Below are 21,548 nucleotides of genomic sequence, written 5' to 3'. Positions count from 1 at the left end.
TTAACATAAAAAACTTCAATTTGATTTGATTTTAATATAACCTCTTGTGGCTTTGTTTCATTTTGGTAAAAATGTTTTTATAACAGAGATAAATTTGCGGAAATCCATTTATAATTAAGGTTTGTTATTTAAAAGTTACTGTTAAAAACCAGTTAAGTGTTAATTCCTCAATACATCTTAATTGAAGGAGTATATTAACAAATACCTAGAAAAAATATTTCTTGAAAATTGTATTTACGTTACATTTTACTTGAATTTATGGACTGCCTTTTATTTCAATGGCCGCATGTATTAAGCCAACTTTCATAGAGTGCGGCTCATATACAGTCGAAACTGACCTAACGGCCACCTGAATTTACCTCTATATTACACCTGAATTTAACGGCCACCTGTCAATAACGGCCAACAGCCACTATATTCAACTCCGAAATTCATATTTGAACTGAAATCAACAGTCACGCGTCAATCGTCTGGAGTCGCAAAATTAAAAACACTGCACATCATTTGTCCGTCTATTTTGCGGTTAAAGCGTTTGATAGCGTAATTGCCTTTGATATTATAAAAGCGGCCCGCTGCGAGTAAACAAATAATAAGGTGTTGAGAAGGTTTGTTTTCCCGGGATAATTGTGGGGGTTTCTTCAACATAAAATATGTCAGAGTTTTTGACACGTTTAAAGTAATAATCGCTAATTAAATGACCGCTAATTAGTAAATTGTACTTACAATATTGAGTATCAATTTTAAAATAACATTTTCGGATCATTCTTTAAAAGAGCTTTCTAGCGTTCACATCACTTTTAAAAGCAATCGGAATAATAAATCACGGAATAACAATGAGTGGTGAACATAAGTTCCTCACATTAGAGGAGCGAGTCAAGTGTTTGAAACTGTTTGAATCTGGAAAAAGTTCGCGTGTAATAGCAAGTGAGCTCTGTGTTCGACGTACGCAAGTGCAGAGTGTGCTTAAGCATAAGCGAGAAATTATGTAGGAGTATGAATCGAATGCAAATGTGAGTTTGAAGCGTTGTATTTTGTATGAGGTTGTTGACAAAAAATGCTTTTTGTGTGATGTTTGCGTACGAATAAATTTTAACAAACTTTTTGCGTCTTTTTCTTATTAGAACGGTACAATATCACCGTACTATCGGTGTATGAAAGCGAATCCGCTTTTTAGACTTGTGCGGACGTGACGTCAACGGCACGTGACAAGTTTTATTTATTGAATGATCAAGATGCATGAGTAAACAATAATACTAGTGTTGATTAAGTCATTGCTTGAGTTTAATAACAATATGAAATTAAATCAGTCTATAAGATATTATTCTGTATTTTTCAATGTACGTAAATTATGTTATTATGCTTAGTTAACGGCAATGAGCATTTGTTTAACACCGTATGCAAACGACTGGGTGGGGTAACGACGTAGCAATACTACCAACTGACAAACCATCTTGAAATTGTGATCCGAATTCAACAGTCACCTGTGGACAACGGTCACTTTGGTCATTTCCCTTGACTGACCGCTGAATTCAGGTTTGACTGTACATTATTTTGTATTTTCTTGGCCACTCACATCACCTCATTTGTCGCCAATTGTTAATTGGCTGATTTCCATGTTCCTTGCTAGAAATCATGATCCTGCAAATATGATCAAATTTGCGATTTTGCATTAAATGTCGCAAAACAAACACAATAACAAATAAACATTCAGTACATGGGGGACAGGTATAAAAAGATGAAAAATGACCTTCAGATGACGCTGTTTTTATGGTATAAATCTAGGATTGCAATATACCAGTCTGCAAAATTAACCCATCGCTTAATCGCCAATGTGATAAAATCTCGGCTATTTCTATCATTAGTGATCTCCCTTAGATGTTATGAAGATAAAAAATGTTGTAATACTTTTGGTAAACTGAACTTGCATTCTACACCAATAAATGAAATAAAGGTGCGAGGGTTTTTAATAAATTAAGTAAAACAGTTGAATTTGTGTTATTAATAGCTTCGAAATTCATGAGAAAGAAGCCAAAGGCATCAGCAACTGTTGACAAGTTGTCAACTGATGTGGTTGTACCTCACGATGGAGCATGATCTATTGACACTGACAGTCTATCCGATGATGAGAGAGATGATTATGAGGATGATGATGGTGAAAACTTCGAAAATAATGAAAATAACATTTCAAAATACTGTAAAGAACTCTCAGAGTCAGATGTGATGAGATAAAAGTTTGAAACCTGGAATACTGATTTGTTTACAATCTTACCCCCAAAATTGCAATCTATTTATAACCACCGTTGTTGTCCTTTCATGATAATGTCACTTAGATTAATTCAATTTTTTTCTGGCTATGAAAAATTTCCTCTGGCTATGAAAAATTTCCTCTGGCTATGACATTTTCAAAGTTTCATAGCCACATTGGCTATGAAGACAAAAAAGTTAGTTGTGCATACTTATATACTAATGATAATTGCATCTCTAGATTGAAGAATAGGTTAAGACATAATCTGTACTTTTTAAAGATATTAATAGAAACTAGAAACATGATCAAATGCAGATAGCTTTGTGTCATTGACAAAAGCAGTCAATTGTGCTTTTGGCATTTACCCTGTATCAAACCGGTTCTTAATGCATTTCAACATCAAATATTTTGTATATGAAGTATCGATGAAACCTGACCCGAAGATATACAGTTTAAAAATAATACCAAATCAAAAGCCAGTTTCATGAGGGTGGACTTGAGAGGAGTGGACAATTTTTTGTATTGATATTCTATTTTGTATCCTAGTAAATGATTACTGACTGTTGTCTACACGTTCATGTTAACATATTTGCATAAGTTATGAAAGATCAGCAAGAATCAATCCAAATGCATTAAGATTCAATCTTTGTGTTTTATCTAGAAATTAAGCCCCAATCCATAACATGTTAAACCAAATATTCATGTTGCCTTTGATCATTAGCCACTGCATTATTTGAAATAACAAGAGGGCCAAACGACCAACGATGCTCAGTTAAAGGAACCATCAACCGCAATTTGCGGAAAAAAAGTTCTAAAATACCGTATTTTTTATACAATTATTAGTTTATATTAATTCAAATATAACGACTGGTATATTATATTACTTGAAACAAAAGCTGTCACCATAGCATGACTTATGCCCCCTATAAACGCTTGATAGAAGTTATGAGCTTTCTTCGAAACCTAAACGCAGATTTCGAAACCTAAATGCGGACCCTAAGTTCAAGGTCAAGGTCACAGGGGTAAAAAATTTTGTGCTTATGGAAAGGCCTTGTCCATATACACATGCATACCAAATATGAAGGTTATATCTCAAGGGACTATTAGAAGTTATGAGCATTTTTAGAAACCTAAACGCAGATTTCGAAACCTAAACGCGGACCCTAACTTCAAGGTCACAGGGGTAAAAAATAAAGGCCTTGTCCATAAACACATGCATACCAAATATGAAGGTTATATCTCAAGGGACATAGAAGTTATGAGCTTTTTTCGAAACCTAATTGCAGATTTCGAAACCTAAACGTGGACCCTAACTTCAAGGTCAAGGTCACAGGGGTAACTTTTTTTGTGCGTATGGAAAGGCCTTGTCCATATACACGTGAATACCAAATATGAAGGTTATATCTCAAGGGACATAGAAGTTATGAGCATTTTTCGAAACCTAAATGCAGATTTCAAAACCTAAATGCGGACCCTAAGTTCAAGGTCAAGGTCACATGGGTAAAATTTTTTGTGCGTATGGAAAGGCCTTGTCCATATACACATGCATACCAAATATGAAGGTTATATCTCAAGGACATAGAAGTAATGAGCATTTTTCGAAACCAAAACGCAAAGTGTGACGGAAAGACGGACGGACAGACAGACGGATAGTCCGATCACTATATGCCCCCTTTACTTCGAAAGGGGGCATAAAAATATGTTAAGTTTTCATATTTTCAGTATATTCAAATATTACTGGGTATGTGTACCAGGTACATGTAACTACCAATTAACTATAAATAATGCAAGTAGATTGATCATCATCGTCACGTGGTTAACCCAGGAATGCAAATTGTGCATGCGTAGTGAATTGTATATATTTTGTATATAAAATGATCAATCTACTTATATACTGAAAATATGAACTTTATTCCAGTAATGTAACATACCAGTCCTGATATTTTATTCAATATAAACTAATAATTGTAAACAAATACGGTATTTTAGAACTTTTCTTTTTTTGTCAAGTGCAGTTGACGGTGCCTTTAAGACCCAAAGGATTACATAACTGAGCATGAGCTGGTAACGCCTCACTATATACAATGCCAGAAATGGATAATTCCTGGATACCCGACCTGAATACCGACGCATGCGCTGCCATTACGGTACTGAAAAACAATACACCGACCTACATGTTTGAATAGGTCCTTGAACAATTTCCATTGGTCCCTGAACAATTCTATTTAATATATTTGAAGATTTAGATAGCTTCTTTTATTGATTTGATCATCACATAATAGTTTGTATTTTTTAAAAGAATTATGAATATTTTTACAAGTTATTTGGTGATAAATAGAAATAAGTTTCATCTGCATTTTTTTATTCATTAAACTCAGCATTAATTAGGCCTTGATTGTCATTTTACATGTTATTAGAAGGTGAAGCAACGGGTATCTTCTCTTAATATCTTAATACATGTAGTTTTCAAAAAGTTTCACTTCAGTCAAAGACGTACCTGTATTACAAATAACGTATTTAAGTAGGTGGTCACAAAACTCGCATGCACCATGTGCTTTATTGATTAAAAAGCAGCTTATACTTTGATAAAAAAGCATCGTATCTTTTAAAGTATATAAAATAGTAACATGTATTCACCTATCCTATATCGATACCAGTATTTCATTTCAGGAGCACCACTTTGTGTCATTCATTTGGACAGTTGACCTTTTGATAGGAAATTTGACACCCACCTTTCTATAGGCATGCATAAAAAAGACTGGCCAGTCTTACATATACATCCTCCGTAAGGTAATTGACAAAAAATAGGCAGTTGCTCCTTCACTCGGGCAATTTAGATTTAGGCACAAGTAAGTAATGACAAGAAATGGTAGGCTGGTCAGAAAACTAGACTTTTTTTAAAAGCTCAAGCAATTATATTGTCCAGTATTAGTGCACAAATGCCCAATCCTTCCACTTTTATCTAAAAATTTGACATAGGTAAAAAACTCAACTTTGTTCTGAAAGTCACATGGGTAACTCATTCACCAACAAGGGCTGTTTGTAAAACATGCATGCCCCCCATATGGGCTGTCCGTTGTACTGGCAGCCATTGTGTGAATACGATTTTTGTCACTGTGACCTTGACCTTTGACCTAGTGACCTGAAAATCAATAGGGGTCATCTGCAAGTCACGATCAATGTACCTATGAAGTGTCATGATCCTAGGCAAAAGCGTTCTTGAGTTATCATCCGAAAATAATTTTACTATTTCGGGTCACCGTGACCTTGACCTTTGACCTTGTGACCTCAAAATCAATAGGGGTCATCTGCGAGTCATGATCAATCTACCTATGAAGTTTCATGATCCTAGGCATATGCGTTCTTGAGTTATCATCCGAAAATCATTTTACTATTTCGGGTCACTGTGACCTTGACCTTTGACCTAGTGACCTGAAAATCAATAGGGGTCATCTGCGAGTCATGATCAATCTACCTATAAAGTTTCATGATCCTAGGCATATGCGCTCTTGAATTATCATCCGAAAATCATTTTACTATTTCGGGTCACCGTTACCTTGACCTTTGACCTAGTGACCTCAAAATCAATAAGGGTCATCTGCGAGTCATGATCAATCTACCCATAAAGTTTCATGATCCTAGGCGTATGCGTTCTTGAGTTATCATCCGGAAACCATTTTACTATTTCGGGTCACCGTGACCTTGACCTTTGAACTAGTGACCTCAAAATCAATAGGGGGTATCTGCAAGTCATGATCAATCTACCCATGAAGTTTCATGATCCTAGGCATATGCGTTCTTGAGTTATCATCCGGAAACCATTTTACTATTTCGGGTCACCGTGACCTTTGACCTAGTGACCTCAAAATCAATAGGGGTCATCTGCAAGTCATGATCAATGTACCTATGAAGTTTCATGATCCTAGGCCCAAGCGTTCTTGAGTTATCGTCTGACAACCACCTGGTGGACGGACCGACGGACCGACCTACCGACCGACATGAGCAAAGCAATATACCCCCTCTTCTTCGAAGGGGGGCATAAATATTGTACCTATCTGAAAGTGAAGATTTCGCGAATAATTTATGAAAAGTCTTAGGCCCGTCACTTCATCAAAAATCAAAGCACCAGAACAAAACTCCAACTTGATCTGTTTGTCATGTCGATGGACTTATACACAAACAATCAGATAAAAAATCTGCAAGCATTTATTTAAAAAATCTTGGAAACAGTTATTGAAGTGAATATTTCGTAATCCCATAAATCAATTGAATGGAATGACACTCAAACAGGATCTTTAACTCATGCAGGCAGACTCACATACCACAAATCAGATAAAATTTCTCAAATCATTAAGGAAAAAACCTCAGATAACGAAATGCTGGGCGGACTGACAGACAACGGACTGACAGACAACGGACTGACAGACAGTGCTACATGTACAACTATATGCCACCCTACCAGGGGCATAGATATTGCAAACACTGTTCATGAGAATAAAAGCAACATGAAGATTGAATGTTTATAATATTTAGGCATTATGCTTTCAAAGTGTTCAGAAATGTTTTAATTTTACAAGACTGGATTTTCCCATGAGTGAGATTCACAAGAAGAATTTTAACTGCGAATCTTTCATGAAGGGATGACAGTTATAATTGGCTATAACTGTCGAAGAAAACAGTAAGGCCCTCCTCCCTATCCATTATTTTCAATTACATATTAAGCAGAATGAAAAAACATAAAAGTTCAATATTGTTAAAAAACCTCAGAATAAATTGAATCTAATTTTCAGTCTTAATGCATTAGCGATCTGATATATAAATTATTCAAAGCTGAGTGGTTTAAATAGAAACGTCAACTTAAAAGTACGATATTGCTTGACCTAAATTTGTTTAACTGCTACAGTCTCATCAAAACCAAGTTAATGTGACACAAATGTATGAAAATGTACAAATGTTTGCCTACAGGCAGCTAGTAAATTAATGGATGAACATTACATTATAATGTAATTCTGCATAATGAGCAACATTTTATTAATAGAAAACGGGAATAATTAAGCCCTAAACACAGATGGTATGTTTAACTGTAGGTCTACAGGTTAGTCTTAAGTTGATCCCAGATGCATTAATAATATAAGGCCATGCTGGGCCTTAACCCTTTGCATGCTGGGAAATTTGTCGTCTGCTCAAAATTTCGTTTGCTGAATTTCTAAAATTAGCATTTTCTTCGATTTTTTTCAAAGAATATTATCAGAATAGTAAACAGTTTGGATCCTGATGAGACGCCACGTTCTGTGGCGTCTCATCTGGATCCAAACTGTTTGCAAAGGCCTTCAAAATTCGGTTCCCGCACTGAAAGGGTTAAATCTTGTAAACAGCATTATTTGGAAACTTTGTTCCTAATATACAACATTGTTTTCTTTGCATTTTTATGTACAATAATGTTAATTAGAGTTCAAATGACACAGAAAATCTTAAAGGTTAAACATGTTATAAATAGAAAAAGGTTGATAAATTATACATTTTATGGATATTCCAAACTGACATTGACACCGAATTAAAAAATAAACAAGGGCTGTTTGTAAAACATGCATGCCCCCCATATGGGCTGTCAGTTGTAGTGGCAGCTATTGTGTGAATACGTTTTTTTTGCACTGTGACCTTGACCATCGACCTAGTGACCTGAAAATCAAAAGGGGTCATCTGCGAGTCCTGATCAATGTACCTATGAAGTTTAATGATCCTAGCCATAAGCTTTCTTGAGTTATCATCCGAAAACCATTTTTCTAAGTTGAGTCACCGTGACCATGACCTTTGACCTAGTGACCTGAAAATCAATAGGGGTCATCTGCGAGTCATGATCAATGTACCTATGAAGTTTCATGATCCTAGGCATAAGCGTTCTTGAGTTATCATCTGGAAACAATTTTACTATTTTGGGTCACCTTGACCTTTGACCTAGTGACTTGAAAATCAATAGGGGTCATCTGCGAGTCATGATCAATGTACCTATGAAGTTTCATGATCCTAGGCATAAGCGTTCCTGAGTTATCATCCGGAAACCATTTTACTATTTCGGGTCACTGTGACCATGACCTTTGACCTAGTGACCTGAAAATCAATAGGGGTCATCTGCGAGTCATGATCAATCTAACTATGAAGTTTCATGATCCTAGGCATAAGCATTCTTGAGTTATCATCTGGAAACAATTTTACTATTTTGGGTCACCTTGACCTTTGACCTAGTGACTTGAAAATCAATAGGGGTCATCTGCGAGTCATGATCAATGTACCTATGAAGTTTCATGATCCTAGGCATAAGCGTTCCTGAGTTATCATCCGGAAACCATTTTACTATTTCGGGTCACTGTGACCTTGACCTTTGACCTAGTGACCTGAAAATCAATAGGGGTTATCTGCGTGTCATGATAAATGTACCTAAGAAGTTTCATTATCCTAGGCATAAGCGTTCTTGAGTTATCATCAGGAAACCATTTTACTATTTCGGGTCACCGTGACCTTGACCTTTATCCTTAAGTGACCTGAAAATCAATAGGTGTCATCTGAAGTTTTATGATCCTAGGCCTAAGCGTTCTTGAGTTATCATCCGGAAACCATCTGGTGGACGGACAGATGGACATACGGACGGACGGACATGTGCAAAACAATATACCCTCTCTTCTTTGAAGAGGGGGCATAAAAATATCATCATAACCAGGGGACAAAAATTCCACTCGTCCGCTCGTATTGACGAGTGAAATCTTGAAAGGACGAGTGAATTTCCCAAAAGCTCTCGTCCTACAGGACGAGTGAAAAAAACTGATGTTAAAATATGTATTTTCTGACCAGTAAGACTTTTCTTCATTAAATAAAATCATTTCTTAAAGCATATCTATTCCGAAAGTAGAATGAGTATGAACTGGAAATCGTAATTGTAAATTTCATACAGCAGGTGCGAGTTGTTATGCGAGACTGTGTCCCGAGTAAATATTGGCTTTTTGGTGTAAACTTTGCGCGTACATGTTGACAGGGAACCATCTGACTTCATTCACTGTAAGTATTGATTTTTTTAAAGAATTATTTTACTGCGAAGTACGGTTTTAAACCAGTCTGAATTTCATCTGAAAAATGTCTAACATACGAGCGTTCTTTAAAGGGGGCAGGAGCGATGTTCAACCATCCGAAATGGAAAACACGCAAGCATTAGAAAAAGGAAAAAACAAATTTGTCTTCATTTATTTATTTTGTGTTCCTCATAAATAAAGTAAGTTAACATTTCTTCTGTGATCAGCTGGCATGAATAACTACATGTAAGTAAGCAGCATTTTAGCAGTGATATAGGAAACATTGTTAGTCATATCAGTCCTTTGCAATCTTTCTTTCACACATTTTTGAAGGACAAGTGCATGTGTTTGCAGGACGAGTGAAAATTTTAATGCACTTGTCCTGCAGGACGAGTGCAATTTATAAATATTTTTGTCCCCTGATAACATTTCTGGTTTCATGTTATTTATGCCGGAGACATTCAAAAGAATATACTCTAGCCGTTCATTACATAATTATTAAACACCTCATCACAAACAAGGGCAATACATTCAGGTCCAGCTTAAGGGCAGCAGTTCAAAAGCCCAAGAGTTCAAAACCCAACTGGCCACATAATTGTTTCTTTAAATTAAGCATGAACTGAAATTTTTGACATTATTTTCGAGCAAATAGGAACAAAATGGCAGAGTTGAAATCTGTTTCCATAATCTCATGGCGTTTCCTACATATACTTTAATACCCTAGTTATTAATAAATAATTCCCATATTATGTAACGATACAACCCATTTCTGCACTGCAGGTGTTGCTTGTAGCATGTGATCACCTATATCTGGGTGAAGTAATCAGCTGACATCATACTTGGAGTGATTCATCAGCAAAATAGCCTGCCAGCTATGTGTGTGTTCCCACATTTATATTTGAGCTTTGCTAAAATATATGCAAGTGCACAACCTGTTGTCCAAGATTAGCCTCTGCGGTCTGCACAGACTGATCAGAGAAGACACTTTCAGCCTAGACTGGATTTTTGCTAAATAAGAGACATCTTATTAACAAAAAATACCATTAAAGCAGAAAGTGTCTTCCCTGATTAGCCAGTGCAGACCGCAGAGGCTAGTGTGGGAGGGAACTTTATGCACATTAAACCCTGTTTCCATTTATACGTACACAATATATCAGCCTATCTATTGGAATTGACTGTCGGACAGTGACTTTCCAGTCCTCTTGATCAGCTGTGCAATTGATAAATACCTGATATAAAAGATTTGCACTGTTACTCATAGATAAGTGCTTTTTAAGTGATATGCAACACTGTCTCAACATAGTAGAACAACAATGGGGGAAACCATTTATTTTACAAAGCTGTATTGAAAAAGATAAATATAACACTATAACTGCAATGCATGACTTTCACAATCATATATAAATGTTATTTCTTTTTAAATTAGTCATAAATCAAAATTTACATGCAAAATATGCATCCTTGAGGCAAAAGTACATTGTAGATAATACATTATAAATGAGAAAAACAAGTTTATTAGATTTATAACCTTGGTAAACATGATTAATAACTTGCCTTAAGAAATTCACCAGGCCTCATAATAAATACCTAATTCTATAAACAATAGATGTGTTTGTCAGAAACACAATGCCCCCTACTGCGCCCCTTTGATACATGTTTTTTACCTTTGACCTTGAAGGATGACCTTGACCTTTCACCACTCAAATGTGCAGCTCCATGAGATACACATGCATGCCAAATATCAAGTTGCTATGTTAAGGGACACAGAAGTTATGAGCATTTTCGAAACCTAAATGCGAAAACTAAATGCAGTGTGACGGAAGGAAAGACAGACGGATGGTTTGATCACTTTATGCCCTCCTTCGGGGGCATAAAAATGGCATATGAAAATTATATGTGCTGCATAGAAAAAATTATGAGCCACAACAAAAAACCTTTGCTTTATGCATGTATGTAAATTTTGTCCAAAATTAGCCAGTGCAGTCCAGACCATTTAACGACCACACTTTAAGCACACCCATAAACACAATTTTTAGTTTAATGTTTTAGTCTCTTCCTAACGAAAATCCAGTTGAGGGAATTATGAGTTGTCCCAGATCAGCCTGCGATGAAAATTGTTTGCAATAATTTAATAGCAAATTGACCGCTAAACCACTAACCAAAGTGTTAATACATTAGTTGGCATGGGAAAACACTAAACTCAAGTGTCAACAAAATAACTAAAGTTGGCATATGATGGTTTAAACCCCAATTGTCAAAATCAAGACTTTAGTTGGCATTGAAACCAATAACTCTTACTTACACAGGAAAGGGGGTTTTCAGCACTGTCTGCGCCTCCAGAAAATGGAGGCATTCCCAAAGCAAACGGACCTGATCCCAAACCAAAATTAGAAAAAAAATCCCAATTAAAAATTTTTTTTTTTTTTTTTTAAAAGTTTTAAAAGAAGTTTCTTAAAACCTGTGTGACTTACCAGTGTTTGTTTTGGTCAACAATATCTGCTTTAAGTTATTGATTTATTGTTCTTATCTCAGAGTGTAACTGTAACTGAAAAACAAAACTGCAGGACTTGAATAAACTTTGAACATGCCCAATATTGCATGTGTTTATATGAAGAAGACAAAATAACAAATAACAAGACATGTGTTTGTCAGAAACACAATGTCCCCTATTGCGCCGCTTTGAAGCCATATATTTGACCTTTGACCTTGAAGGATGACCTTGACCTTTCACAACTCAAAATGTGCAGCTCCATGAGAAGTAAGTAAGAGATTGAATGGAGAAATGATTTATTTTTTTATTTTTTTTTACCTTAAAGGTTGACCTTGACCTTTCACCACTCAAACTGTTCAGCTCCAGGACATACACATGCATGCCAAGTATCAAGTTGCTATCTTCAATATTTAAAAAGTTATGACCAATGTTAAAGTTTTCCGGCGGAATATTTGACCTTGAAGGATGACCTTCACCTTTCACCACTCAAAATGTTCAGCTCCAGGAAATACATGCATGCCAAATATCAAGTTGTTATCTTCAATAGTGAAAAAGTTATGGCCAATGTTAAAGTTTTCGGATGGAATATTTGACATTTGACCTTGATGGATGACCTTGAGCTTCACCTTTCACCACTCAAAATGTTCAGCTCCAGGAGATACACTTGCATGCCAAATATCAAGTTGCTATCCTCAATAGTGAAAAAGTTATGGCCAATGTTAAAGTTTTTGGACGGACGGACAGACCCCATATATAAGACATTTGACCTTGAAGGATGACCTTGACCTTCACCTTTGACCACTCAAAATGAGCAGCTCCATGAGATGCACATGCATGCCAAATATCAAGTTGCTATGTTAAATATTGAAAAAGTTGCCATTAAAGTTTTCGGACGGACAGACAGACTGACATTCTGACTGACGGACAGTTCAACTGCTATATGCCACCCTACCGGGGGCATTAAAACACATTTATTTGTTAGACCACTGAATAATTTTAGCATGATAAATTCACAATGTTTTCCCAAAATAAGCTGTTTCATCGAAGCAAAAATTCCCAAAATGGACAATTTTGTCGATAAAAAATTCCCAATTTGGTTAGACTCCTTTTCCCAAAATAGGCAGAAAAACCCCTGCAGGATATACTTGCCTAATACTAGACACAAATTATGGTATTCCACCATCAAAATGTTGAGTAAATACTTGTTGACATTTGTTTCAAGACCATTTTAAAAACACTCATTATAAAATCAAGTCTTAGCTTTAACCCATTTATACCTGGATACCTGGACTGTTGGGCCGTAATTTAGCTATGCTGTAGTGGCCCCTCTGATAAATGGTCTCTTCTTTAGAATCTCTCTCTGATGATTACTATTTTGTTAAAACTTCTCTAGAGTGCGCTTAGTAAATTTAATTGTTAATTTATCTTAAATTACAGACAGGTTAAACTTCTTAATGTTCCATTTTTCAGAATTTAGCAACGATTTAAATTGATTAACACTTGTGGCAGCTATTGTTGATTCTTCCAAACTGTTCCAGTAATGAATTGATCTTTGACTAAAGGTGTTGAGTCTTACATTACTTTTGGAATTCTTGCTTCTTAGTTTCAAGTGATGACCACGAAGATTATCCTCAGCCAGATCGAACAATTTTTCCCAGTTTAAATCATCCAGCTTATGTAAAGATTTGAAAATTTGGATCAAATCCGCCCTGTCCCTTCTGTAAGCCTAGCATCTAGAAAAAAGGCATTGGCAAACAGCATAGACCCAGATAAGATGCCGCATGATGCAGCGTCTCATCAGGGTCAGCGCTGTTTGCTAACTTTGCTTAATTAAAGGAATTTCTGTAAGAAATATTTTAAATATAGAAATAAATATACTAGACATCCCTAATTTTGGAAATAAATTGATCAAATTTAAAAGGATGGGAGAGTCCACTAGGCATAAATGGGTTAAAGTCTTTGTGATAGTCTGCAGAGTGATAAATGGCCGGTCCAACTTGCAGCCGGTTTGTCAGTCCCTTCTGATTTACTTTCCTTGAAATATGATTCCATTTTTGGAGTCTGTGTTATGATCTTGGTGTAATAATTGATCAAAGTATTGTTTAATACTTGGATTTTAATCAGATTGAATGGAAACCAGAGAGGAACGGCAATCAACAAGTTAGCTCAGAGAGCTTGCTCTGCAAACTCGATCTGGCAGATACCATCTCCACATTGACATGAAATGCTTCATCTTGAAACTGCAGCAAACATGAATTTTCAGCATAAAAGTGAGATACGACTAACAGATTGGCAATCACTTTTCTAAGTTATTTATTTTATTAGATACTTGTAATGTGTTTGTAGTTTTTTACAGTTATAAATGTGTATTATGGTATGGTTTTGCTGTATCACAATTTATTCAGACACATGGCAAAATCGACATTGCGTTTGAGACATGTTTATCCATTCTAACTCCTTTACAGGTCTGTAATAGAAGGAACTCTCCTTAACACATCTGTAATAAAAAGAACTATCAAGTATAGACTCTACAACTGATATTCTTATGTCTAGCCTTGTGTGGTCTGCCATGTTGAAGTTGCAAAAATATTTTATATTACAGAAGACCATCTCACTGTTGGTTTTAACCTAGGGCCAGCAGGATGGAAGCAAACAAGAAGCAGAGTGAAGCACCTAGTTATTTCACTCTAGATCTTTTCCATGTACAAATACTTGATACTCTGTTGGCCAGCAGGATGGAAGCAAACAAGAAGCGGAGTGAAGCACCCAGTTATTTCACTCTAGATCTTTCCCATGTACAAATACTTGATACTCTGTTGGCCAGCAGGATGGAAGCAAACAAGAAGCAGAGTGAAGCACCCACTTATTTCACTCTAGATCTTTCCCATGTACAAATACTTGATGCTCTGTTGGCCAGCAGGATGGAAGCAAACAAGAAGCAGAGTGAAGCACCCACTTATTTCACTCAAGATCTTTCCCATGTACAAATACTTGATACTCTGTTGGCCAGCAGGATGGAAGCAAACAAGAAGCAGAGTGAAGCACCCAGTTAATTCACTCTAGATCTTTCCCATGTACAAATACTTGATACTCTGTTGGCCAGCAGGATGGAAGCAAACGAGAAGCAGAGTGAAGCACCCAGTTAATTCACTCTAGATCTTTCCCATGTACAAATACTTGATACTCAGTGTTGGCCAGCAGGATGGAAGCAAACAAGAAGCAGAGTGAAGCACCCAGTTAATTCACTCTAGATCTTTCCCATGTACAAATACTTGATACTCTGTTGGCCAGCAGGATGGAAGCAAACAAGAAGCAGAGTGAAGCACCCAGTTAATTCACTCTAGATCTTTCCCATGTACAAATACTTGATACTCTGTTGGCCAGCAGGATGGAAGCAAACAAGAAGCAGGGTGAAGCACCCAGTTAATTCACTCTAGATCTTTCCCATGTACAAATACTTGATGCTCTGTTGGCCAGCAGGATGGAAGCAAACAAGAAGCAGAGTGAAGCACCCAGTTAATTCACTCTAGATCTTTCCCATGTACAAATACTTGATACTCTGTTGGCCAGCAGGATGGAAGCAAACAAGAAGCAGAGTGAAGCACCCAGTTAATTCACTCTAGATCTTTCCCATGTACAAATACTTGATACTCTGTTGGCCAGCAGGATGGAAGCAAACAAGAAGCAGGGTGAAGCACCCAGTTAATTCACTCTAGATCTTTCCCATGTACAAATACTTGATTCTCTGTTTTATGAGCCTTGTTCTGGGAAAACTGGGCATAAAGCATGTGTGTAAAGTGTTGGCCAGATATTAGCCTGTGCAATCCACACAGGATAATCAGGGAAAATACTTTTCACTTTTATATAATTTTTCGTTTAAAGGAACTCTCTTCTAAGTGAATGCGGACAGCAGAGGCCTATCAGGGATGCAACTTTAAGCACATGCATTAAATAAAGCCTTGTTTTCGCAGAGTGCTGCTAATTAAACAATGGTTTTACTTTGGTTTTTACTAAAGGGCCATCTGGATGGAAGCAACAAGGAGAAGGTTGCTGCTATTTTGTTTTAAATTGTTCCTTATACCTATATTTGATATTGTTACATGATGTTTATCTTACACATGTGACTCACCTCTCTGTCCGGTATAAATGTGCTCACTAACGGCAGGCCCCGTGGAATCTTCAGCCCCTTTGCCTTGCCCTTTTTCTGAAAAAGAAAGTATGTAGCATGCACCAATAAAGCAATTTTAGTCCCTTATAACTGTCTTACTACAGCAATTATTTGAGATTTTAAGACAGAACACTATTTTTCTGTTATAAATTGTATCAAGTTGCATTTCCTTGGCAAAGGTTTCGATTGTGACAACTGGCGTCAGGATGATAAAAAACAGCAACCATTAGGGGCAAAATACAAGTAGATATTTGTAATATGGGCTAAATTAAATGTACAAAAAAAAAGACTGCATCAGCAACAGTTTGCATTCCATGATATTCATTTATAATATATTTGTTTTATAAATGAAAGACTCTACACTGGTCCACTGAGCGTTCTCAGAAGAAACACAATCAATCTCACATTTAAGTGTACTTTGTTTTCTCTTGTCTTTTTCAATCAAGACAAAACATTATGTACAACATCATGATATATGGAAAGGGAAAGGGACTGGGTGTATCGACTTTGTATATTTGTAGCACTGAGAACATTGAGACCTACTATGGCATTGAGGTTAGGTCTGATATATATCTTTTTACATGTAAACATATGAAAACCTACAAGTCCTACATGCATATGTGTGCATGTGAGAAATATATGGGCCATGCTCTGTGAAAAGGGGGTTGCATGTGCGTAAAGTGCCATCCCAGATTTGCCTGTGCAGTCCGCAGAGGCTAATCAGGGAAACACTTTCTGCCTAAACTGGATTTCTGCTTAGGCCAAAAAAAAGAGGTCCGTTTCTGGTCTCCTTGGAAAAAAATAGCGAATTTTTTTTTTGGGGGGGGGGGTACTTGAATGGAAGGCTACTAAAGCCTTTTTTTTTGCGACCCCAATAAAAAGGTCGGCGCCGATTTGGGACACACGGTCAGGCGACCGCAAACGGACCTATTTTTTTTGGCCTTAGAAGAAACTAGAGCTAATTGTCACAGACGTGACGAATACCCCCACATGCCGCATTGACACAGAATATTTTGCATGTCGTCTTCACAAAAAACAGCGGACACCATGCTCAATTTTTAAAACGCACTAAGTGACCCCTTGACCTAGTTTTTGACCCAGAAAGGCCCATGTTCTAACTTGGCCTTAAGATCATCTCTATAGAACTTTTGACCAAGCTTGGTGAAGATCGGATGTAAACTACTTGAATTAAAGAGCGGACACCATGCTGAATGTTAAAAAACGCACTAAGTGACCCCATGACCTAGTTTTAGGCCCAGAATGGCCCATGCTCAAACTTGTCATAGAGATCATTTAGATAGTCGCGATTATCTCTCGGAGTAGGTGACCCAGAGCGACGAAACTTGGCAGACTTGTTCGGCCCGATGGGCCACGCATGCATAAAGTGCAATGTGGCGTCTCAGTGCCATCGCTTCCAGTGAAAGTGTCGCTGAAGGTACGCTCTAGACATTATCAAGATACAACTTCTGACCAATTTTGGTGAAGATTGGATAAAAACTACTTGAATTAGAGAGCGGACAACATGGTGAGGTTTAAAACACACTAAGTGAATTTGTGACCTAGTTTTTGACCCGGCATGGCCCATGTTCGAACTTGACCTACACATCATCTAGTTACAACTTCTGACCAAGTGTGGTGAAGATCAGATTTAATTTACTTGAAATAGAGAGCGGACACCATGCTCAATGTGTAAAACGTACTAAGTGACCCTGTGACCTAGTTTTTGATCTGGCATGGCCCATGTTCGAACTTGGCTTCAGATCATCTAGATAAAACTTCTGACCAAGTTTGGTGAAGATCGGATGAAAACTACTTGAATAAGAGAGAGGACACAATGCTGAATGTTAAAAAACGCACTAAGTGACCCTGTGACCTAGTTTTTGACCCGGCAAGGCCCATGTTCGAACTTTGCCTTAAGATCATCTAGATACAACTTCTGACCAAGTTTGGTGAAGATCGGATGAAAACTACTTGAATTAGAGGGTGGACAACATGCTGAATGTTTAAAACGCACTAAGTGACCCTGTGACCTAGTTTTTGACCCGGCAAGGCCCATGTTTAAACTTGGCCTTAAAAATATCTAGATACAACTTCTGACCAAGTTTGGTGAAGATTAGATGAAAACTACTGGAATTAGAGAGTGGAAAACATTGTGATGTTTAAAATGCACTAAGAGACCCCATGACCTTATTTTTGACCCATATTCAAACTTGCCCTAGACATTATCAAGATACAACTTCTGACCAATTTTTGTGAAGATTGGATAAAAACTACTTGAATTAGAGAGCGGACAACATGGTGAGGTTTAAAACACACTAAGTGACTTTGTGACCTAGTTTTTGACCCGGCATGGCCCATGTTCGAACTTGACCTACACATCATCTAGTTACAACTTCTGACCAAATGTGGTGAAGATCAGATTTAATTTACTTGAAATAGAGAGCGGACACCATGCTCAATGTGTAAAACGTACTAAGTGACCCTGTGACCTAGTTTTTGATCTGGCATGGCCCATGTTCGAACTTGGCTTCAGATCATCTAGATAAAACTTCTGACCAAGTTTGGTGAAGATCGGATGAAAACTACTTGAATAAGAGAGAGGACACAATGCTGAATGTTAAAAAACGCACTAAGTGACCCTGTGACCTAGTAGTTGACCCGGCAAGGCCCATGTTTAAACTTGGCCTTAAGAATATCTAGATACAACTTCTGACCAAGTTTGGTGAAGATCAGATAAAAAATTACTTGAGTTAGAGAGCGGACAACATGCTGAATGTTTAAAACGCACTTAGTGACCCCGTGACCTAGTTTTTGACCCGGCAAGGCCCATGTTCGAACTTGGCCTAGACATCATGTAGATACAACTTCTGACCAAGTTTGGTGAAGATCGGATGAAAACTACTTGAATTAGAGAGCCGACACTTAATACGGACCGACAGACAAGTTCACTCTTATATACCCCCCTAAACTTCGTTTAATGTGGGGGTATAAATATCTTTAAACAGAAACTGTCATAAAATCGGAAAGTGTTGTCCCTGATTAGCCTGTGCTAACTGCAGAGTCTAATCTGGGATGACACTTCATGCACATGCATTAAACCCCCTTTTCACAGAGTGAGGCTCATATTTTTATCATCTGCCACTGTAGAGATATTCACTATTTGTTAAAAATAGTGTAGCATATTTAACATAAATGTATCTCTTATGAATTTGATAATATATAAGATTTGGAATTGACATTTTCTCATCATTACAACTACACAGTTACTTTGTATCTATGTCAGTAAGTGTTGGTATGTGTAATGTAAGCAGATAAAGTGAACCTGTTGATGATTTGATTTTTGGCCAGTAGTGTGGAACTTCATATGCATGAATGCAGAGATCTAATAAATGAGTCGTGTTCTGAGAAAACTGGGCATAATGCATGTGCGTAAAGTGTTGTCCCAGATTAGCCTGTGCAGTCCGCGCAGGCTAATCAGGGATGACACCGCCTTAATTGGATTTTCGCTAAGATGAGACTTCATTTAAAAGAAAAATGTCATAAAAGCAGAAAGTGTAGTCCCTGATTAGCCTGTGCGAATTGCACAGGCTAATCTGGGATGACATTTTACGCACATGCATTAAGCCCAGTTTTCTCAGAACACGACTCAAATGGTTATTCAAATAACTGGATGATGTGATGTACATCAAAGGTGGGACAATCAATTCTAGGAAATCTATTAATAATTGTTCACACGGTCTTGAGGATCTGCAATGGTTACTTTAGGGGCGTAAATCCTATTGAATTAACCAAATGTTAAAAAATGTCATGCAAGTACATGTAACTGATGGTATGTCGTTTTAATAAGTCAAAAATACAATTAAGCTCATGAGTCATGAATATTTATTGGACAGGGTCATAATGACTTGACTGTCAAACTCAGCCAAATTAGGTCAAAAGGGAAACCCAAAACGCTCTTAACAGTTTTAACATCAGAACAACATTACACAATAGTCTCAAGTTTAAAACATAAAAAACATGTGCTTGAACCTTAATCAGATTACATTGAAACAAATTATATAAATTTCTGTATTACCTCCTTATATATTTATTATTAAAATTATTGCAATGTCAATGTGTTTCAAAATAAGTCAAAATAAACCACAATTATCCAGCACAATTTTGAAAAGTAATATTTGCTTGCGGACAAGTAGAATTTTGCAATCAATTCGTTTGTGGATGAGTATATCATTGAAATAAGTTAACACCCCCGTTTATGATTATAGTATGATAATATACAAAATAATTGCAGATGCAGTAACGGTATACCAATAATTGAAAGAACATTGCATTTAGATAAGGTAAGTATTCAGGACTAGTCCCTTGCCAGACCCGCTAGCTCAGTTCTAGGTTACATGTACATCAGCTCTGCTGGACTACAAATCCATGGATAACAGTCTACAGATCCAATACGCCCTTGAAAACACGAAGCTTGTGTGGGTATTGGTCATAAAATCTTTTGTATGGCTATTTTACCCTACATTGTTGTAACTCTGACTCAAGTACAGCCAGTTTCTGACATAGGTATATGTGCTTTTAGTACTGGTACACAAGATAACCCAGGTATGAGCAGGTAAATTGACCTCCATGGTATGGATTAAAATACTGTTGATGACAGCAAAAAATCCAACAAACAGGCCGATCTCAGTAACATGAAGTTAAGTACAGTTACTATTGTCTTGTCTGTGTTCCACCTAGATAAGTACCGGCAATTTCTAAATGCATTGACCTGCTTTTAAAAGATTCCAAATTGTAAATTGAGATTCTGTATAATTTAATACATTATTTAATTAAACTATTCATACATAGCATCAGATATATGTCACTTTACACATGTATCTCATAACGTAAAAAAATAGGTCATATGCATATGCACTACGTACTATTGCAAACAGTATTCATTAGAAAAGATATTAAATGTATGAAATGTCTCACTTTTTATGTGTTTGCAGATACAGCACAACATGCAATCAGTTGTACAGTTCTGAATATATAATACATTACAGTAACCATTAAATGACATGATGAATAACATTTAATTCCCTTCCAGTGTTTATAAGAGATCCATTTATTGCAGTACTTTATGCAATTCATTATTTAATGAAATACAAAATAATTAACATTTTTGCAGGAAACATGCAACCACCAACACCCACAAAGCTTTGTTGGTAAATGTTTGAGCCCGCCTCAGAGATACAATGTAACCTACTTTATGCGTATGCATTGCATTATCATCTCATAACCTGTGCAGTCTTCAAATGCTATTCAGGGACAACACTTTTATGGAATTTTGTGTTTGAAGGAAGTATCTTCTTAAATTAATAACAAGGGCTGTTTGTAAAACATGCATGCCCCCCATATGGGCTGTCCGTTGTACTGGCAGCCATTGTGTGAATACGACTTTTGTCACTGTGACCTTGACCTTTGACCTAGTGACCTGAAAATCAATAGGGGTCATCTGCAAGTAACACTCAATGTACCTATGAAGTGACATGATCCTAGGCAAAAGCGTTCTTGAGTTATCATCCGAAAATCATTTTACTA

At 36.8% G+C, this 21,548-nt stretch overlaps 1 protein-coding gene across 1 annotated transcript in view; it reads right to left on the bottom strand.

The window, feature by feature from the left end:
• LOC127850293 (sestrin-1-like) overlaps positions 1–21,548 on the bottom strand; it is a 94,579-nt gene that overhangs the window by 69,182 nt on the left and 3,849 nt on the right. Inside the window, exon 2 of the mRNA XM_052383230.1 lies at positions 15,927–16,001. Within this exon, the coding sequence (XP_052239190.1) occupies positions 15,927–16,001 (75 nt within the window). The remainder of the gene's footprint in view (positions 1–15,926; positions 16,002–21,548) is intronic.

This window comes from Dreissena polymorpha, chromosome 11 (genome assembly GCF_020536995.1).
Source record: "Dreissena polymorpha isolate Duluth1 chromosome 11, UMN_Dpol_1.0, whole genome shotgun sequence".
Taxonomy (NCBI): Eukaryota; Metazoa; Mollusca; class Bivalvia; order Myida; family Dreissenidae; genus Dreissena; species Dreissena polymorpha.
The sequence above is the reverse complement of the archived record's forward strand: the minus strand, read 5'-3'. Positions and strand labels throughout refer to the sequence as shown.